This window comes from Cygnus olor, chromosome 3 (genome assembly GCF_009769625.2).
Source record: "Cygnus olor isolate bCygOlo1 chromosome 3, bCygOlo1.pri.v2, whole genome shotgun sequence".
NCBI classification, from domain to species: domain Eukaryota; kingdom Metazoa; phylum Chordata; class Aves; order Anseriformes; family Anatidae; genus Cygnus; species Cygnus olor.
The window spans coordinates 16137901-16154465 of record NC_049171.1 but is presented as its reverse complement, the minus strand read 5'-3'; the positions used below and the strand labels follow the sequence as shown (position 1 = coordinate 16154465).

The 16565-nt window shown below is 53.9% G+C and overlaps 2 protein-coding genes across 5 annotated transcripts in view; both read left to right on the top strand.

Moving 5' to 3' along the window:
- GRHL1 (grainyhead like transcription factor 1) overlaps positions 1 to 6799 on the top strand; it is a 37573-nt gene extending 30774 nt beyond the window's left edge. For all 4 annotated transcript variants that reach the window (XM_040550927.1, XM_040550925.1, XM_040550926.1 and 1 more), the window contains exons 14-16: positions 191 to 276; positions 2184 to 2248; positions 3930 to 6799. In XM_040550927.1, coding sequence (XP_040406861.1) covers positions 191 to 276; positions 2184 to 2248; positions 3930 to 4044 — 266 coding nt within the window. In that variant the 3' untranslated portion in view covers positions 4045 to 6799. The remainder of the gene's footprint in view (positions 1 to 190; positions 277 to 2183; positions 2249 to 3929) is intronic.
- A 532-nt stretch (positions 6800 to 7331) lies between these two features.
- Positions 7332 to 15914, top strand: KLF11 (Kruppel like factor 11). Its single transcript, XM_040550922.1, has 4 exons — positions 7332 to 7444; positions 9756 to 10010; positions 11502 to 12480; positions 14363 to 15914. The coding sequence occupies exons 1-4, from the start codon at positions 7403 to 7405 to the stop codon at positions 14674 to 14676; spliced, it is 1590 nt and encodes a 529-aa protein (XP_040406856.1). The 5' UTR covers positions 7332 to 7402; the 3' UTR covers positions 14677 to 15914.
- The last annotated feature ends 651 nt before the right edge of the window (positions 15915 to 16565 follow it).

Below are 16565 nucleotides of genomic sequence, written 5' to 3'. Positions count from 1 at the left end.
GTGACAGCATCCATCAAATTCTTGTGTTGTGCAAGATGCTGTGACTTCACGCAGTCTTCAATGTATAGTGAATGTACATGTCTGCATCTCTTCAGGGCATCCTTGTGTATTACTCCATGCTTTGCCACAGTCATATACAGGTCTTTAAGGAGCAGTTACACAGCTAATTCCTCTCTGATTTGTTTTGCAGTGTTGCTGTATGTCCGAAAAGAGTCGGAAGAAGTCTTCGATGCGCTTATGTTAAAGACCCCGTCTCTGAAAGGCCTAATGGAAGCTGTAAGTAATAAGGCTGTTTCCTAGTCCTTGCCCCCGGTTTGGGGAAAAAAATGTCTAGTTCCTGGCTGTCCAGTTGTTGTGCCCCAAACAATCATAGGAATGCTGATCCCAGTTTGTGTCCTCGTATTCCTGCTGCTTTGGGATCAAAAGCAGAAGGCTGATGCACTTTTAGTAAAGGGAAAAGGAATGTAAGTAACACCTCAGTTCAGTGTTGAAGGGGCTTGTGGAAGCTTCCCTTTTAAGTGACTTATTCCACACACTTAAGGTCCGAGTGTAAGAAGGTGTTTCTTAGCCTTCCTGAAAATCCAGGCTTGTCTTTTTTGAGTTAGTCCCAAAATGATAGGTGCTGCTGGAAAGGTGTAGATTTCTGGGCATGCTTGTTGTACGGGTTGTGTTTGGCCACGTGGCAGAAGCGGCTTTGAGGGTCTTTTCCTAGTTGAGTCAGAAAATGGTCACTGGACTCCACTTACAATGTCCAAATGTCTCAAAATCAGAGAGAATACTTCCGTTAGGAAATGGAGTGATTTCTGGAATGGGTTCAATGGCTTGGGTTTATTTCGGCCTTGGAAGCCTTGTTTGGGGGCCACCCCTCTCCCTTCACAACCTGCTAGCAAAGAGCTCTTTCTGAGTCCCAGCTTCTGAGTGTGCTTGAACAGTTTTTTATGTATCTGTGCACACAAGCATGAAATTTATTCCCTGGTGCGTGACTTCCAAAACAGCCTTCCACCACCCCTGCTGCTGCCGTGCTGCAGAGGAAATTTGGAGCTTAACCCTGAGGAACGGCGTGATGCTTGGCACAGGCTCAACGCTGACGTTTCTGCCTGTCTTTCTGTGACTAGCGCCTTGTCGAGGCGCAGAGGACAGGTGTTTTGTGGCTGCGCGGCCAGGTGCTGCCGTGAGATTTGGGACCTGGAGATGGGTCTGTAGCCTGAGTCTGTCCTCCCTGTGGGGCTTTGGGTTGTGAAGTTCTTGGGCTGTTCTCCCCTGTGAACCTGGGTGAGGAGTTAGAGGTGGAAGAGGAATTTAGGTGATGTGTAGTTGCTGGGGGCGGCTCCAGCAGCAGTGGGCTCTTGGTGCTGGGGCACCCGAGCTTTGTCAGCACAGGCAGGCTGGATGTGGGGGCCAACAGGTAGCGGGAGAGGAGGCTGGGAAGCCCTCCCTTACCCCATTATCCTGCACTGAAGCTGCACCTTTATTGTTTCACTTGGACTCCTTAAAACAAGGAATCAAAAGCTCACAAATGCAGGCTGGAGAACCCACCCTGTGCTTTTGTGTCGTGTCCCTACTGGTTTGGTGCTCGCTGTCAGCGCAATAGAGCGATTTGCCTGGGTAAATCAGACTTGGGATACTGGCCTCGTGACTTTTATGGCAGTCTGTATGATGAAATGCCATCCTTAGAGGCTGTGGTTCCACGTGAAGAACCCTCTGATGGGTAAGGGAGACATTTATGATCAGCTTATGTCTTTAACAGCGGAGTTCTTTGCTCTTTTGCTGTTTTTCCCCCTCTATCAGCCACCGTGATGACTAGTTTTCACCTGACCCCTCTGACACTGAATTTAAAAATGGTTTTCAATATGCTGAAGACATCCCAGAGAGGATGCTGAGTGTTTGTTTCCTGTTTCTTTCTCTGTGCGGGCTTTTTGTTGGGTGGGCGGGGGGTTGCCTGATGAGAAGTCAGTGGCCGGGCTTAGAACATTTACATTTTTCACAGTGAAGTTGGCAAACTGCAGAGGAGGGGTTCTCATCTCCGGGCTTATCCTTGTACTCCGGATTTGGTATTGCCCTGAAAGGGCAGAGCAGCTGTTTTGATCTGCAGACCTTTTACTGTTCCTTTCTGTACAACAGTAAGTGGGAGACAGCACTAGCAGTCTCCTTGCTTTACAAAGGCTTTCTTCCTTTTGTTTCAGATATCTGACAAGTACGATGTTCCTTTTGATAAAATAGGGAAGATCTTCAAAAAGTGTAAAAAAGGGTGAGTATGTATCCATGCTGCAACTCTGAGAATACGGCACCTTTTTCCAAACCTGTAGGCAAATCTGCTTTAAATACCTCTATGGACTGCTCATATGCAAATGCCGTAGCACAGGATCATTAATGTTGGAAAAGCCCTCCAAGGTCATCTGGTCCAACCGTCCCCCTACCACCAATGTCACCACTAAACCACGTCCCCAGGCACCACGTCCAACCTCTCCTTGAACACCCCCAGGGACGGTGACTCCACCACCTTCCTGGGCAACCTGTTTCGATGCTTGACTGCTCTTTCTGAGGAGAAATGTCTCCTCATTTCCAACCTGAACCTCCCCTGGTGCAACTTGAGGCCGTTCCCTCTAGTCCTATCACTGGCTATCTGCGAGAAGAGGCCGACCCCCAGCTCCCCACAGGTTCCTTTCAGGGAGTTGCAGAGAGCAATGAGGTCTCCCCTGAGCTTCCTCTTTCCCAGACTAACCAACCCCAGTTCCCTCAGCCGCTGCTCACAGGACTTGTGTCCCAGGCCCTTCACCAGCTTCGTAGCCCTGCTCTGGACACGCTCCAGGGCCTCGATGCCCTTGTAGTGAGGGGCCCAAAGCTGAACGCAGCGTGTGTGTGCACCGCGTACTGATCCTGTTCCAGTGCAGCTCATGGAGCAAAAGACTGGAAGGGTCCCACAGGAATAAGCACTCTGACTTCTCCTACAAAACCAAGTCATTGGACTTCTCTGATCTAATTGCTGTGTGAATCAGAGTTGATCGTGCCAGAGGAAGAAGAGCTCAGTCTGTGTAAAGGCTCCCAGTGACGAGGAACCTACTTCAAGCCCTGTTAAACGGTTCCAGTGGCTAACTGTGCTCAGGGCGTCTACATTTGGCTGCGGTTACTAAACCCGCTTGTCTTTCTGTGCGCTACATTGAAAAGAACTTGACTGGCGGAATACCTGCTCCCCACAAAGGCCTCACTCCTTTTATTTTGTAACATATTTGAGCTCATGAAGGCGCCTTTATTTTTCCTTTTAATCTTTCAGTAATTTTTTTGGTGCTTCTCTAAAGTCACTTCAGTTTCTTAGCCTCTTCCCCCAAGTCCCTCTGGTCAGAAAAATAAGTCCTCTTATCACCTTTGGAATGTGGTTTCAAGAGTTGTGCTTTCATAGCAGAATTACTGCCCCAGAATAACTGCAAAAGTTACGAATTGGTGGTGGCTAAAGCGCTGGTAAGGACAGTTTTGTGAAGGACAGTTGTGTGTATTTGCGTGCACACAAACACTCAGTTATTGACTGTCCTGACAAACGAAAAATGCCCAGGCATCAGCACTTTCTCCGTTGTGAGCTCCGCAGGGCTTTGTGCTGAGTCTTTCCAGCCGTCAGAGCAGCTCAGAGCCCCAAGGTTGCTCAAGTGTCTGCAGCATCCGAAGGGATTTCTGCCAGTTCTGAGATCTCTTCCCTCCCTGGTTCAGGAGCTAGAGTTACCGCTTGCTTTCAGACCATTCAAGGGGGGCTGCAGCCCTTGACGACAGCTTTGGGTAAGAACAGCTGGGTCCCCAGTAGGAAGCGCTGAGGGAGGGACGGATGGGCAGGAACCTCGGGTTACCTCCGGGCAGTCCCAGCTCTCTGAGATTTGAGCGTGCCTTTGCTGCCTTTGGCGTGTGGAACTCTAACATTTCCCTGCCTTACTTTGTTTTTCCAGAATTCTGGTCAACATGGACGACAACATCGTGAAACACTATTCTAATGAAGATACCTTCCAGCTGCAGATCGAAGAAGTCGGGGGATCTTACAAGCTCACTCTCACCGAGATCTAAGATCGCTGATCCTCTGTGGATTTTAAACAAAGGTCTCGAGTGAACATTTTCCCATAATTCGGTGTGTTGGGTAAAACGCTAGTCACCTTCTCCAGGAGCAAGCCAGGTGTCGGCTCGTTCTGGGGATCAGAGTAGTGGTTTTGCTTAACACCTTTGTGTTTCTGTCCTTTCCGGAGAAGGTGGTAACGCTCGTGGCCTTATTTGCACTTGAAATGAGCGAGCGAAGACCAGCAATTAAATAGAGAGCATGTATAAAACACTAGTAACTACGGGAGGGGAAAAAACCCTTGGAAGGTGGCCTTTTAGAGTGGTGATATCGTATTTATCTCTTCAGTACCCGCGTGTGAGCCTGTTCTCAGCCAATAGCGTTGTGTCGGACTGTTTTCTGTTAGGTAGAGCTGCGGAACTACTACTTGACACTAGGAGGAATTGCGGCAGGTCGGAGAAAAGTCTTTGTGATGTTTACTCCTTAACAGGGCAGGTTGTTGAGATCACTTGTGTCATTGGGGGGCGGGGGGGGGGGGACGTAAAAACTGCCTTGCTTATGAAGAACTCGCCTTAGTAACTGTGTGAACTCTCATCAGATGAAGCTATATTGTATATAAGTGCAATATATTTTTGAAGGTTTGTAAATGTGTACATACGAGTGATATATATATATAATATATATAAAATATGGTGTTCGTGTACATACCGCGAATATACGCAATGAAGCCCATCGAAAAGGATGCCGTATGCGGGGGAAACAGGTATTTAACGTAGCTATTTAAAAACGGACAAACCCTTAACCCGCGCCGAAGGTGAGCACGCGTTTGGACGTCGGCAGAACGCCCCCAGACCTCCTCCTCCAGCACGCGTCTTCCTCCGCGGAGGGAAAGGTACCGGCTCTCTCCTAAACCCCGAAGCCTCCTGGAGGGTGCGTTTTGGTCTGCAGCAGCGCGCTTAAAGCTCCCCCAGACCCTCCCTGAGCCTGGCGGTGAACGTTTACCCCAACGGCAGCTCAGGCAGGATGAACCCATGGGGGAGAGGCGGTTTGCAAGCATGTCGAGAGCTGGAAGCGAGGCTTGTGGCCCAGGAAAGCTGCCTCCTGCTGCAGCAGGCGGGGTGGTATTTGGGGAGTTGGGGGCTGAACATTCCTGGCGCGCATCAAAAGGGGGGGGAGACCAAGCGAGGGCAGCTGGTAGCACGAGCCCTGAGCCCAGGTGGCAGCAAGGAGAGCCAGAAACCTCCCCAAGCTGCTGTTGTGCCACATTTGTGCTTATGAAGGCAAGGGAAGGCGCCCTCTGATCAGCAGTGAGTGAGGGGTGCACAGGGGAAGGGCAGCACTGGGCTCTAGGGCAAAAACCTGCGTTATCGGGTGGCATGTGAGCAGGGAAGGGCGAGCGCTGCGTCGATTCCCCTCTGTTTTCGGTAGCGATCTGGATTCACGATCGGTTTGTCGTGTTTTCAGGCAGAGCAGAGCTGGGAAGAGCTGCACGCAGTTCGCCTAGGACGGGGAGGTTGCTCTGGCGAGGATGGAGACGTAGGATGTAGGGCTCTACCCAGCGGTACCGGTGCCGCTTCATCGACGCTCGGTTAGGATTTGCTGCTTGGGGCAGGGAGGCCAAATGCCACGCCGAGTTTTATAAACAGGAGTAGAGCCCGCAGGAAACAGGAGACCCGCCTTTTGCTCTACTTGGCACCGAGAAAGCCCCAGCTGGAGCCTCGTGCCCTGTTTTGAGCCTGGCCCTCCCCGGCGAGCGCCGTCCCACTGGAGGGGCTCGGGGCTCGTGCCCCACGAGGAAGGACCGGGGCATGGAGCTCGGGGCGAGCTTCCCCGGCGAGGGCTGAGGAGCCAAGTCCTAAACGTGTCGAAGCGTTCTGCCAGTCCGGTGCGAACAGAGCGCCAGGTAGTGGGCTTAAATCGCAGAAATTCAGGTTTACACATTCAGAAGGTTGTTTAGTGTTTTTTTTTGTTTTGTTTTTCCTAGTGACAGGAACAGGTCGGCCTGGGAGGCTGTGGTGTTTGGCAGCGGGGGTCTGCAGAGCTGGGCCAGGGCTCGTTGGTCGTGGCCTTGTGCTGAACCCAGGTGGCCGCCTGAAATCCCTCCCCACCATATTTTATTTTATTTTTTATTATTGTTTTATGACTTAGCGAGACATGAGTATTTCGGGGTTTGTGTTCGGGATCCTGAGCCGGGTCCTACACCGGGCGCCACGTCCTCTCCTCCTCCTCGCGCGGTGCCAGGAGCCGAGCCGGCGCCGCGGGGTGACGGCCACCACGTCCAGCACGAGGACGGAGCCCGGGGGTCCGTGAGCCGCAGGAGAGCAGCGCGGCGCCGTGACCCCGCGGACGCCCGCCGTCCCCTGCGAGCACTCGGACTTGCGTCGGACCTGCCCTTTGGGCTTCCCCTCACCTTCCGGGGAATCGAGTTACTATGGCAAGGGAACTTTTTTAAACTTGGTATATAGATACGGAATATATATATATATATATATATATATTTACACGTTTTTGTCGAAAATGGAAGTTTTGTGGCAGAACCTCAGGCTCGGGGCAGGGCGGTAGCCGTAGCCTGCGCAGAGGTAGGGCGGTAGTTCCTCGCTGATAACCCACGGCTGCGAACCCAGGCCTGCCGCTTTGTTTTCCCCCGGGGACAAGGGGCTTAGGACAGTAGCAGCGCTGTCGTGTATTGTGGCGTTTTTGTGGTTCCTCCTGCTGTGTTTTGTAACCCCAAGTGTATTTTACACCGAGCTATTAAATTTTATATGGTCATTTCTAACGCGGAGCCCTTCCTTCAGTGGGGCGGGGAGGATGGGGTGGGGTGCCCGGGGGGCTGTGCAGAGCTCCGCAGGGCTGTGGGGGCAGCGCCCCAGGCCCTTCCCCTTCCCACCAGCGGGTTTTTGGGGTGCCCCACCCCCGCTGTCCCCAAAACGCCCCCAATTTAGGGCGCCCCCCCACACACACAGCCCGCTGCCCACATGCGGCGCGGCACGCAGCGGGAGGGGGAGGCCGCCAGGCCACGCCCTCGGCCACGCCCCTCCCCTGGCCACGCCCCCTCCGACTCGGCCCCGCCCCCGACCTTTCCCCCAGTTTCCAGCGCCTCGCCCCGCCCCCTCCCCTCCTCGCCTCCTCCTTCCCCCCCCTCCTCCCACGCGGCGCCCCCCCCGCCGGCAGCCCCGCGGCACGCCGCGATCACGCCGCCCGCCGCTCCCGATTGGCCGAGCGCGGGCCGCGCCGCGCGCTGATTGGCGGAGGGCCGCTCCCCGGCTGGGCGCCGGCCCCGCGGGCGGGGCAGGGGAGGGGAGGGGGCGGGGGCGCCGCGCCGCGCCGTGCCGCCAGCCCGCTCACACTGCCGCCGCCCGCGGTGCCCGCGCCATGCACGGCTCGCCCGGCCCGGGGATGGGCGATGCGGCCGCGGTGAGCGCCGGCCCCGGCCGGGGGGTGCTGAGGGAGGGGAGAGGGCGGGCGCTATGCTTGATCCCGGGGGGGGGGCAGCGCGGGGCCGCGGCGGGCACGTGCTCGGCGGTGAGGGGACCGTTAGGCGGGGGCGGGGACCTGGGGGGGTAGCGGGGACCTGGGGGGGTGTGGGGACCTGAGGGGGTGTGGGGACCCGAGGGGAGATCGGGACCCGAGGGGGTATGGGGACCCTGAGGGGCTGGGGCCGGGACCCTGAGGGGATACCGGGACCCTGAGGGGCTGGGGTCGTTATCCTGAGGGGATATCGCGACCCTGAGGGGCTGGGATCGGGACCCTGAGGGGATATCGGGATTCTGAGAGGATATCGCGGTCCTGAGGGGCTGGGGTCGTTATCCTGAGGGGATATCGGGGCCCGGAGGGGCTGGGGTCGTTATCCTGAGGCGATATCGGGACCCGGAGGGGGGCTGAGGGGTGGTCGTCGGGGCCGTTGCCCTGAGGGGCGGTGGGCGGTTGGGGCGCTGAGGGGCGGTTAGGACCGTTACCCTGAGGGGGCTGGGGGCGGCTGGGGCCGGCACCCTGAGGGGCGAGGAGCCTGTGGGACCCCGGGGGTGCCCCCCGGCCCCTCCCGGTGCCGCCGCCTCGCCCCGGGGCGGAGGAAGCGTCGGCGCCGCGGGGAGCAGCCCCCGCTTCCTGCGGGGGGCCCGGCGCTGCGGCAGCGGCGGGGTGAGGCGAGGACAGGCGGCCAGGCGTGGTGCTGAGCCGCTTCCCTGGCAGCGGGCAGGGCCTGGCCTCGGGAAGCCCTTTTTTTTTTTTTTTTTTTTCTTTTTCTTGAAGCAGGGGAATATTTTGTCGCGTTTCTGCAGGGAAAGCCGTTCTCCTGAAATGTCGGCTAAAAAAAAAAAAAAATAATAATAATAAATGTGCTGGCTTGGTTTTGCCTGCAGCCGAGCTTTGACAAACGCTCGCAGGCTTTCTGGCTCCCCGGTGCCGAGCCTCACGTGGTGTGGCTACCTATTTGACAGGTGATCTGGGCTTGCACGCTGCATCGGTGCTTGCCCTCGTTCCAGTTTTCGTTATTTTCAGTGGAGATTTTAAATTTCTCTTTCTGAGCAGCTAACCCTTTGGCTTCCTAATTTGGAGTGCTTTAACCCCTTCCTGTCCCTAGCCTTCACGCCTCTGCACTGGGTACCTCATGTTTTAGGTGAAAGTCCTCTGAGAGTGGCAGGCTCCTGTTTCAGATCCATTTTGTTGGAAACAGTTGTGTCTCTGTAGTGGCAACAGTGTCACACACGCATCTGTATACCTGTGACACCACTGAGCTTGTTACTTGAGTCAGTAGCAAAGCTGGTGGCCTCCAGTCCCAAAGTGATGTCACCCAAGGAGCAGAATTCCCTGTAGGGTTTGAGGCTGTGATAACAAGGTTCTTGGTTTTTAATTTCCCTGTAATTTAATTTTAATTTTCCTGTAGTATATCAGCGCTGCGTAGCAGCATGGGGCTTGAATTTCACCCTGCACTGCTGAATCCCAGCCTTTATGAAGTCCCAGAGCTTTATGAAGTTGGGGTGCCCTTTCGCAGGAGAGTCGCGTGCTGCCTTGTATGTGTGCACGCACGTGTCTTCTGTGATGCTCGTGTTTGGAAACAAACCAATCCGATTAGGTTTGTCTTCATGGTACTCAGTGCATTTTGGGATATCGAGCCCCTGTGCAGCACCACACATTTTTTCAAGTGCAATACCAACAAGTCCCACTGCGCTTCGAAGGCTATTTTCCTTCCTTCCCCCCACCCCAGTTTTCCTGTTGGTAAAAATAAGATTAAAGTGTCTTTGCAAAGCGTGGTACCCTGAGCCAGAGCTCAGACCTCAGAGCATCTTACCGCCAGCCTGGAAGCTACGTTCTCAATGAGGCAGGAATGAGATTAGTGCTAAATACCAGCAGTCTTTGGGGTCTGGGAGACAGCCCTGTCTAAACAAGGTTGGAAGTAGAATTCTTCTCTTTTTTGCTTGTCTGCAAGCAAGGGCTGTGTTTATTCAGAGCGGTGTCATCCAGGAAAGTAGCTCTGGAAACCCGAGCTGCATGTTACACATATCAATTCCTTTCCTGCAAGTCATTTATTTTTATTTTTTTAAAGAAGAGTAAGGGGGTGGGGAGGCGAGCTGGCAGGGGGAGGGGAAGAGCTGAGCTGCCTGGTAAAAGTCTTGCCGCAGGCCTGGGATCCGTTTCAGATGACCTTCATGGCGAGCAGACAGCGTGTGGGTGGTGTCAGCTTTGTCTCCGGACGTGTCCTAACAGCCGGTAATCCGATTGCGTTTAGGTTGACATTGTGGACATCTACGAGTCCATCCGAGAACGGCAGCGCCACGACAGCGAGAGGTCTTCCAGCGGCACCTTGGAGCAGAATGACATCGAAGCTGTCGAAGCACTTGTTTGCATGAGCTCCTGGGGGCAAAGATCGCAGAAGGGTGACCTGTTAAAGATAAGACCCCTTACGCCCTTCTCGGATTCTGGCGATTTCACAATGCACGCCGAGGCTACTTCTGAATTACCCAAGGATTATTTATCTACACTGGTAAGAAAAACGTGACTGCAGAATAAGCGCGTGATGTCTGGAGGTTACATCCCTGTGATGTTTTAACTTGGCTGGAGAGATGCTCGCCTTGCTTACGTGTCCCTGCAGGGAATAGCCACAGCGTGGCCAGTGCTGTGTGTGTATACGTGGAATAGTGAGGGGGGGCCTTGCTGAGCTTGGGGCTTTCTGCTGTCTCTGGGTAGCAAACGTAGGGATGCGGGAAGGCAGTTTGGGTGCTGGCTGGAGGTTTCGCAGGACCCCAGAGCACTGAGGTGGGCAGGGACCTGAGGAGGCCCCGGCCCAGCCCCGGCTCCAGCAGGGCCACCCGGAGCAGGGTGCCCAGCACCACGTCCAGGCGGCTTCTGAGGAGACCCCACCGCCTCTCTGGGCAGCCTGGGCCAGGGCCCTGTCACCCGCACGGTGGAAAAATCGCTTCCTGCCTCTTGGAGACTTCTGAGTAAGAAAGGCAGAACGAGCCGCGGTGATTCAGCGCTGACTTATCTGGAAGTGCTTTAGGAAAAAGGCTCCTGACGACATTTGGCTTCGCTCTGATTGCTATGAGAGAAAGTACAGGTTACCATTATGAAACAGGGATTTTAATTAGTTTTATGCTATGTTTCTACATGTAGCCTGCTGTTTCTCCGGAGCATTGGCCTACTCTGGCTGACTAATGTCAGCTGAATCACTTTGTTGTTGTTGTTGCAATTTGTGTTGCAATAAACGTAGATAAAAAAAACAAAACAACAACAGCAGAAAAGGCAACCCTCTGTGCCACTGGGGTTTTAGAAGGCTAAGCCCTCTTTCAGCCAGTAGACTTTCAGTGTGCAGTTAGGTCGGAAGAAAGGAATAGTAGAAGAAAAAAGGCTGAGGTGGCACAGCAGCTGGCTGCTGGGCTGCTTCTCTCTGACTCCTGGCACTCAGTATTGGAACTGTCTCTTGAGCAGCACAGGAGCCAGGCGTGGGCTGAGTTTTTGGTATTAAAGGAGGAAGGAGAGGTGGTGGCGGCAAGAGAGCCCAGAGAGAAAGGGGTAGGCGAGGGGGGAGAGCAGTTTGTGTGTGCTTATCCTACTGCCCTGCCAGCTGATGGGGGATCACTATTAAAAAATTGAGGTCTTGCTGGAAGGCAGCAGTTTAAATGGTACAGTGTTGCTGTCACTGGTCAGTTCGCTGCGAACAGCAGAGTGCTCGTAGCCTCTTCAATCCGTACCTGTTGCTGAGGAGGAGAAACGAGAGGGTTTTCGTAAGGCAGCGAGTGGACATGGAACACCTTAAACAGGTTTACAGTCTGCCTGATTGCATTCCTGTTATTAGTGTGCTTTTAAGCCTGTTCCCAGTGGCCGTCAGGTAAAGCAACGCGTGCTTTAACTGGTTTCCCCAGGAAGCAGTTTCTGAGATTCTGGGGAGGGGGCTGAATTTTCTTTTCGCAGTAAAAACGGTAGAGAACCGTGCTATGAAGCTGCAGTGTTGTGTAACGGCGCTCTCTTTGTGCAGTGCATGACCCCGCCGCACAGCCCGGACTTCGTTGAGATGTCGGCCGCGATGCTTCTCTCCTCCCAAGTCACTTACTCCAAGCCGAGGACTGTCATGGCAAATACGGCCGCCTGCTCGCTCACCTCCACCACCGACGCGTCCCCCGTAAGCAAGCCGTCGGTTATAAGCGTGGAGAGCCAAGTGGCCGAGCCCTCTGCCCCGCAGCCGTGCCGGGCCATGGCCACGAGCGTGATCCGCCACACGGGCGACAGCTCTGCTTACCACCACCTTCCCGCCCCGCACGAGAAGACGCAGGCGGCGGCGGGCTGCGGCGCTTCCGCCGAGTGGTGCGGAGCAGCCGACCGAAGACATTCCAGACCGCCCCAGGACGCGTGCGCTGCTGCTGATGTCATCACCAAAACCTCGCCGGCGCATCGACCCCGTGCGCGTGACTGCGGCGATCCCGCGACCAATAAAGGGCAGCTTCCAGCCCGCCCCGCTTCGCCGCAGCCCCACGTACCGAAGAACTGTGACAGTGACTTGCAAAAAAGAGCCGCCCCGGTGACGCCCGCCCCCGTGTCGAGCCCCCAGGTTCTGTGCCAGATCTCCGTCCCCCTGAGTAGGCAAAGCAGCATGATTAACGCCTACGTCAAGCCTCCTGCTCCAGCGGCCTCGACTCCGATGAAACCCATCTTACCGCAGACAGCCCCGCTTTCCCAGCCCCTGCTCATGGGACCTTCCGTGCCTCAGGGGACCGTCATGTTGGTTCTCCCGCAGACTGCTGTCACGCAGGCACCGCAGTGCCCGCAAGCGGTCGTGACTGTGGGGAGCACCAAGTTACTGCCCCTTGCTCCAGCCCCCGTGTTCATCGCTTCCGGGCAAAGCTGCGCCCCCCAGGTGGACTTTTCTAGACGGAGGAATTACGTTTGCAACTTCCCGGGGTGCAAGAAAACCTATTTCAAGAGTTCCCACCTCAAAGCCCACCTCCGCACCCACACTGGTGCGTAACGGGGGATGGGCCCTGCCGTCGGGGTGCCGAAATGCACGGCTCCTCTGGGAGGGGTGGGAAAGGGAAGGGGCAGGTGCTCAGGAATTTTGTGCTCCTCTGGGAGAAGAGAAGAATGTTCATTCTTCACGGGCGGGCAAAACAAGACAGACTTTGTTCGGAGACCTCAGCTGACCCCGTAGCGTTAGCTGAATTTCACGTGCTTTAGTTGGAGCGAAGCGTAGCCCGCTGCGTGCGTGTGTTTAGATTGGAGTGGATCTCTGCCATCTGGACTAGGCTGAAGTGAATTGTGCAAGTTTTTGTTTTGAGCGTGGAGGGATCTCCAAAGTGTAGTACAGGTGGTTGGTCTTCATTTTGGTGAAGGCAAAGTAAAAGGGAAGAGGGAAAGTCAACTGCTGCACGTTTTCCTAGAGCTTTGTCTAGGCTAGAGGGGTGGGCGTTAAGGTTTTGGGCTACCGTGCTGGGAAGCAGAGCTGCTGCAGGAATGTAGCTGTTTTCCCTTACTTTCAGAACTCCCTTTGTGTGAGTAAATGAAAGTTAATTACAGTTAATAAGAGCTAATTGGCTCTGTAACACCTGGTTAGCGTGGAGGCAGTATAAATGTGTTTTACTTATCCTTTTTCTAGCTCAGAGCTTCTGTTACAACTAACTTCTGAGCTTTTGGAAGGGACTATTTTTGATGTTGAGGGACAAGGATAGCAGATCATTGGTACAGAACAGCTCATTTAAACATTTGTCTAGTTTTTTCCTTGCCTTACTTCCCCCACCCTCTGTGGTTTATTGGAAGGCAGCTTCCATGGCAAGGCTTCCCAGTAGGTTGCCAGCTTGTCCGTACAGTTCCTCTGGGAAAAGAGCTTAATCTCTGCGTGAAGCCGATAATCCTTGTAAAGCAGAGCTCGGCTGGTTCGGCTGCTGGTTTGCGGGGAAGTGCTGCAGGCTGGTGAGTTAACCTGGTGCTGCGGGACAGCCACGGGCGGGCAGCGCGTGTTTTCTGAGCCCGGACCGTTGCTGATCCGCAGGGAAGCCAGCCCGCTGCACGGCACCAGTGGGCAGAGCAGCTTCAGCTTGCTCCTGCTTCATCCCACTCGTTCAGCTGCCATCGTGCTCACCCAGTGCAGAGCTTCACCCCCTGCGATGAGGACAGAGCTGCTGCGGTGCATCCTTTCCGCTGGACTTGTTGTTCTGCTCCAAAGAGATGCCGTAAATCTGGGTCATGTGGTAGATGTTTATCTGGAGGCCTGTGGGGTGCGGGCGGTGGATCACATTGGTTAGGACGGTTCCGATGTTAAGCAGGCGCCGAGGTGACGTTGAAAGCCTTCCTGGCTGCTTTCACTGCCTGGCAGACAGAGCTCCCGTCGGTGTCTGGGCGTGCAGGCATGTAGGGTGGCAGGTAGGGCTGGGCCGTTCCTCGGTACGCCGCGCGGATATGCGGAGCTGGAGCGCTTCGGTGGGCCTGGGAGGTTCGATTCCAGGTTTCTTCTTGCCCACAATATTTGCTGATGTCGTGTAGCGGTCACAGAGCTGTGGCCACGTAGGAGGGACAGGCTCAGAGGGATTTGCTTCTGGTTCAGTCGATCGATAACGTTGCTTTGTGAAGAATCGTTTTTCTTTAAGCTGGGGTTTTGGATAATTAAAAAAAAAAAATAGGCTTGATTAAAGAACATTTGAATAGGTGTGAGGAAATAAGTAGAAACAAGACCGATGATTTTTTCCCTGAAACTGGGATTCAGCTTCTACTTCAGCAAATGGTGACTTCCTGCATGAGCAGTTCAGTGAAACAGATCAGATTTTGCGAGGCAGGCTATAACTTATAAGTCAGTTCTTTGATGAAATGGAGCTTATTGAAAATAAGTTGCGTTTCTTTTGTGTCCTGCAGGAGAAAAGCCTTTCAGCTGCAACTGGGAAGGCTGCGACAAGAAGTTTGCCCGCTCGGACGAACTGTCCCGCCACCGTCGAACTCACACGGGAGAGAAGAAGTTCGCGTGCCCCGTGTGCGAGCGTCGCTTCATGCGCAGCGACCACTTGACGAAGCACACCCGCCGCCACATGACCACGAAGAAGATTCCCAGCTGGCAGACAGAGGTTGGCAAACTGAACAGAATCGCCACGGTGGAGAAACCGAAAAGCAGCAGCAGCAGCAGCGCTCTCGGTATGCTCATCCCCGTGCCGTCATCTGTCTGCCAGGGCTAGCCTGAGGGAGCGCCGCCTCCACCAGCTTCCTGAAAATCGGGAAGGGCTCTGCTGGCTGCAAGAGAACTGACAGTGCAACCCTCCTCCCCCAGCGTGTCTGTGCACACTTCAGCTTCCTTCTTTTTAGGTCCTCGGTTAACAATGCTATGTGAGAAATCTGGCCTGTCTTTCCTCATCCCTTCCCTGTGTGTTGTTTTTTTTCCATTTTGGGGCAAATGCAATCACCAGCACTTCAGGAAAGCAGAACTCTTTTTGAAATGATTTCGGCAATAGGTTAAAAAAGTCACTTGTAATGCTTGCTGTTAATATTCTGATGGACAGTGAAACAGGGTGATTTTTAATTTTTATACTAGTGTTTTCTATACCAAATGTATTTTGTATTTATTCATTTTGGTCTCGGTATGCAGGCAAATTACTCGACCTGCATTAGTAGGGGTGTGCAGGATGAGACCCAGGGCTTTGGAAACTATTTTTCAGGAAGCCTAAAGAAACGCATTCAGAGCATTTTGTAAACTCACAACGTTTGAGAACTCAGTGTTTGGGATTGTAACGCTTCGGGATCCCGATCCTGCAGTGGGCTGCTGCTGTTACACCCTCCTTGTGCAGGTGGCATTGGAGGTTTGAGATTTTGAGATGTGTGTGTGTCATTGTTTCAAAACACAACAGAATGATTGCAGAATAAAAGTCTCGAGGATTTCAACCTCAACCAAGTCCATACCCTTTGTGAGTGGGGGATGCTGTGACTTTTGGTAAAGCTCGACGTGCTGGGCACTCCCGAGTCCACGCTCCACCTCAGCGAAGTTCGGAGGAGCCAGGCTGTTGCGATGGATCCTCCCAACGGATGCAGAAGCACGAATACAGTTGAGCAGCCTTGACGCTAAAAATGATCCTTTCGGTCCCGCTAAACCAGCATATCAAAATCTACTGAAAAAAAATGCAAAAAGGGCGAGATAACGTGTGAATAATTCGCTGGGTCTCCGGGGGTGGTGGTTTTTTTTTTGAATACAGGAGAAATGAGAAACTAAGTTTTTTATGTATTGCGGATGCTTATGCACCTTATAGGAAACTGTTCCAGGCTTTCATTTACCTGTATCGAAGCACCAGAGGAAATACTAATCGTGTCTTAACTTAAAAAATAGCCACCGTGTCAACCCGATGATGCTCTCTATGTGGCCTTATACTTCCCCCCAGTACTTTGTATGAAATCACCCTTTTCTATTAAATGAAATACTCTCCCCGCTGAATGGGTTTTCTTTTACACTGGGCGTAAATGTGACCAGGGAGCGAAATCGCTGTTCTTACCCGTAAGCGTACGGCTAGAACGCGTGGCAGCGGGCTTCCAGCCTGCGCTGGGTGCGCTGGAGCTGCGCGCCTCGCCTTGAAAGCGCCCACACCCTGCCCTCGCCGCGCTGCGGTCCCTCTGGCTGGCGTACGTGCCGCGGAGCGTGTGCACGTGCAGGCCTGCTTTGTGCTCCACAGGGCTCGGCCGAAAACGCGCTCAGGCGCAGTGAGTGCCTGCAGCGTTACCCTTCGGGGGCAATGCCCCGTTTTCCACATTAGCGTGGTGAAGAAAGAGAGAATTCTGCTCTTTTTTGCTCTGAAGTTCCCTAGAACAAGAGGCTTGACTTTTAGATGCTGCTTTAGCATGCCTATAACGGGGGAGGACTGTCCTGTCTCGATCTGATAGCCAATTTTGTACTTCGTGTGTGGCTTTTTTCTTTGTTAGCTTTTTTTTTCCCCTAAAACCAACCATTTTTGGTGTCCGCCTGAGCAAACTGGCTTGGGAACTCTCTCCGTAATTTAATAAAACGTTGTGTTAGGTTGTTGCATCACGGGGAGGACCTGATGGGCTGACAACACAAAATTTCCTGGCGGGTGTGGGAACGCAA

Excerpts from the sequence above, each read along its gene's own strand:
- KLF11 (XM_040550922.1), top strand. The coding sequence starts at position 7,403 with ATGCACGGCTCGCCCGGCCCGGGGATGGGCGATGCGGCCGCG. Across the intron at positions 10,011-11,501 it reads AGGATTATTTATCTACACTG|TGCATGACCCCGCCGCACAG; the intron begins GTAAGAAAAACG and ends CTCTTTGTGCAG. Across the intron at positions 12,481-14,362 it reads CCACCTCCGCACCCACACTG|GAGAAAAGCCTTTCAGCTGC; the intron begins GTGCGTAACGGG and ends TGTGTCCTGCAG.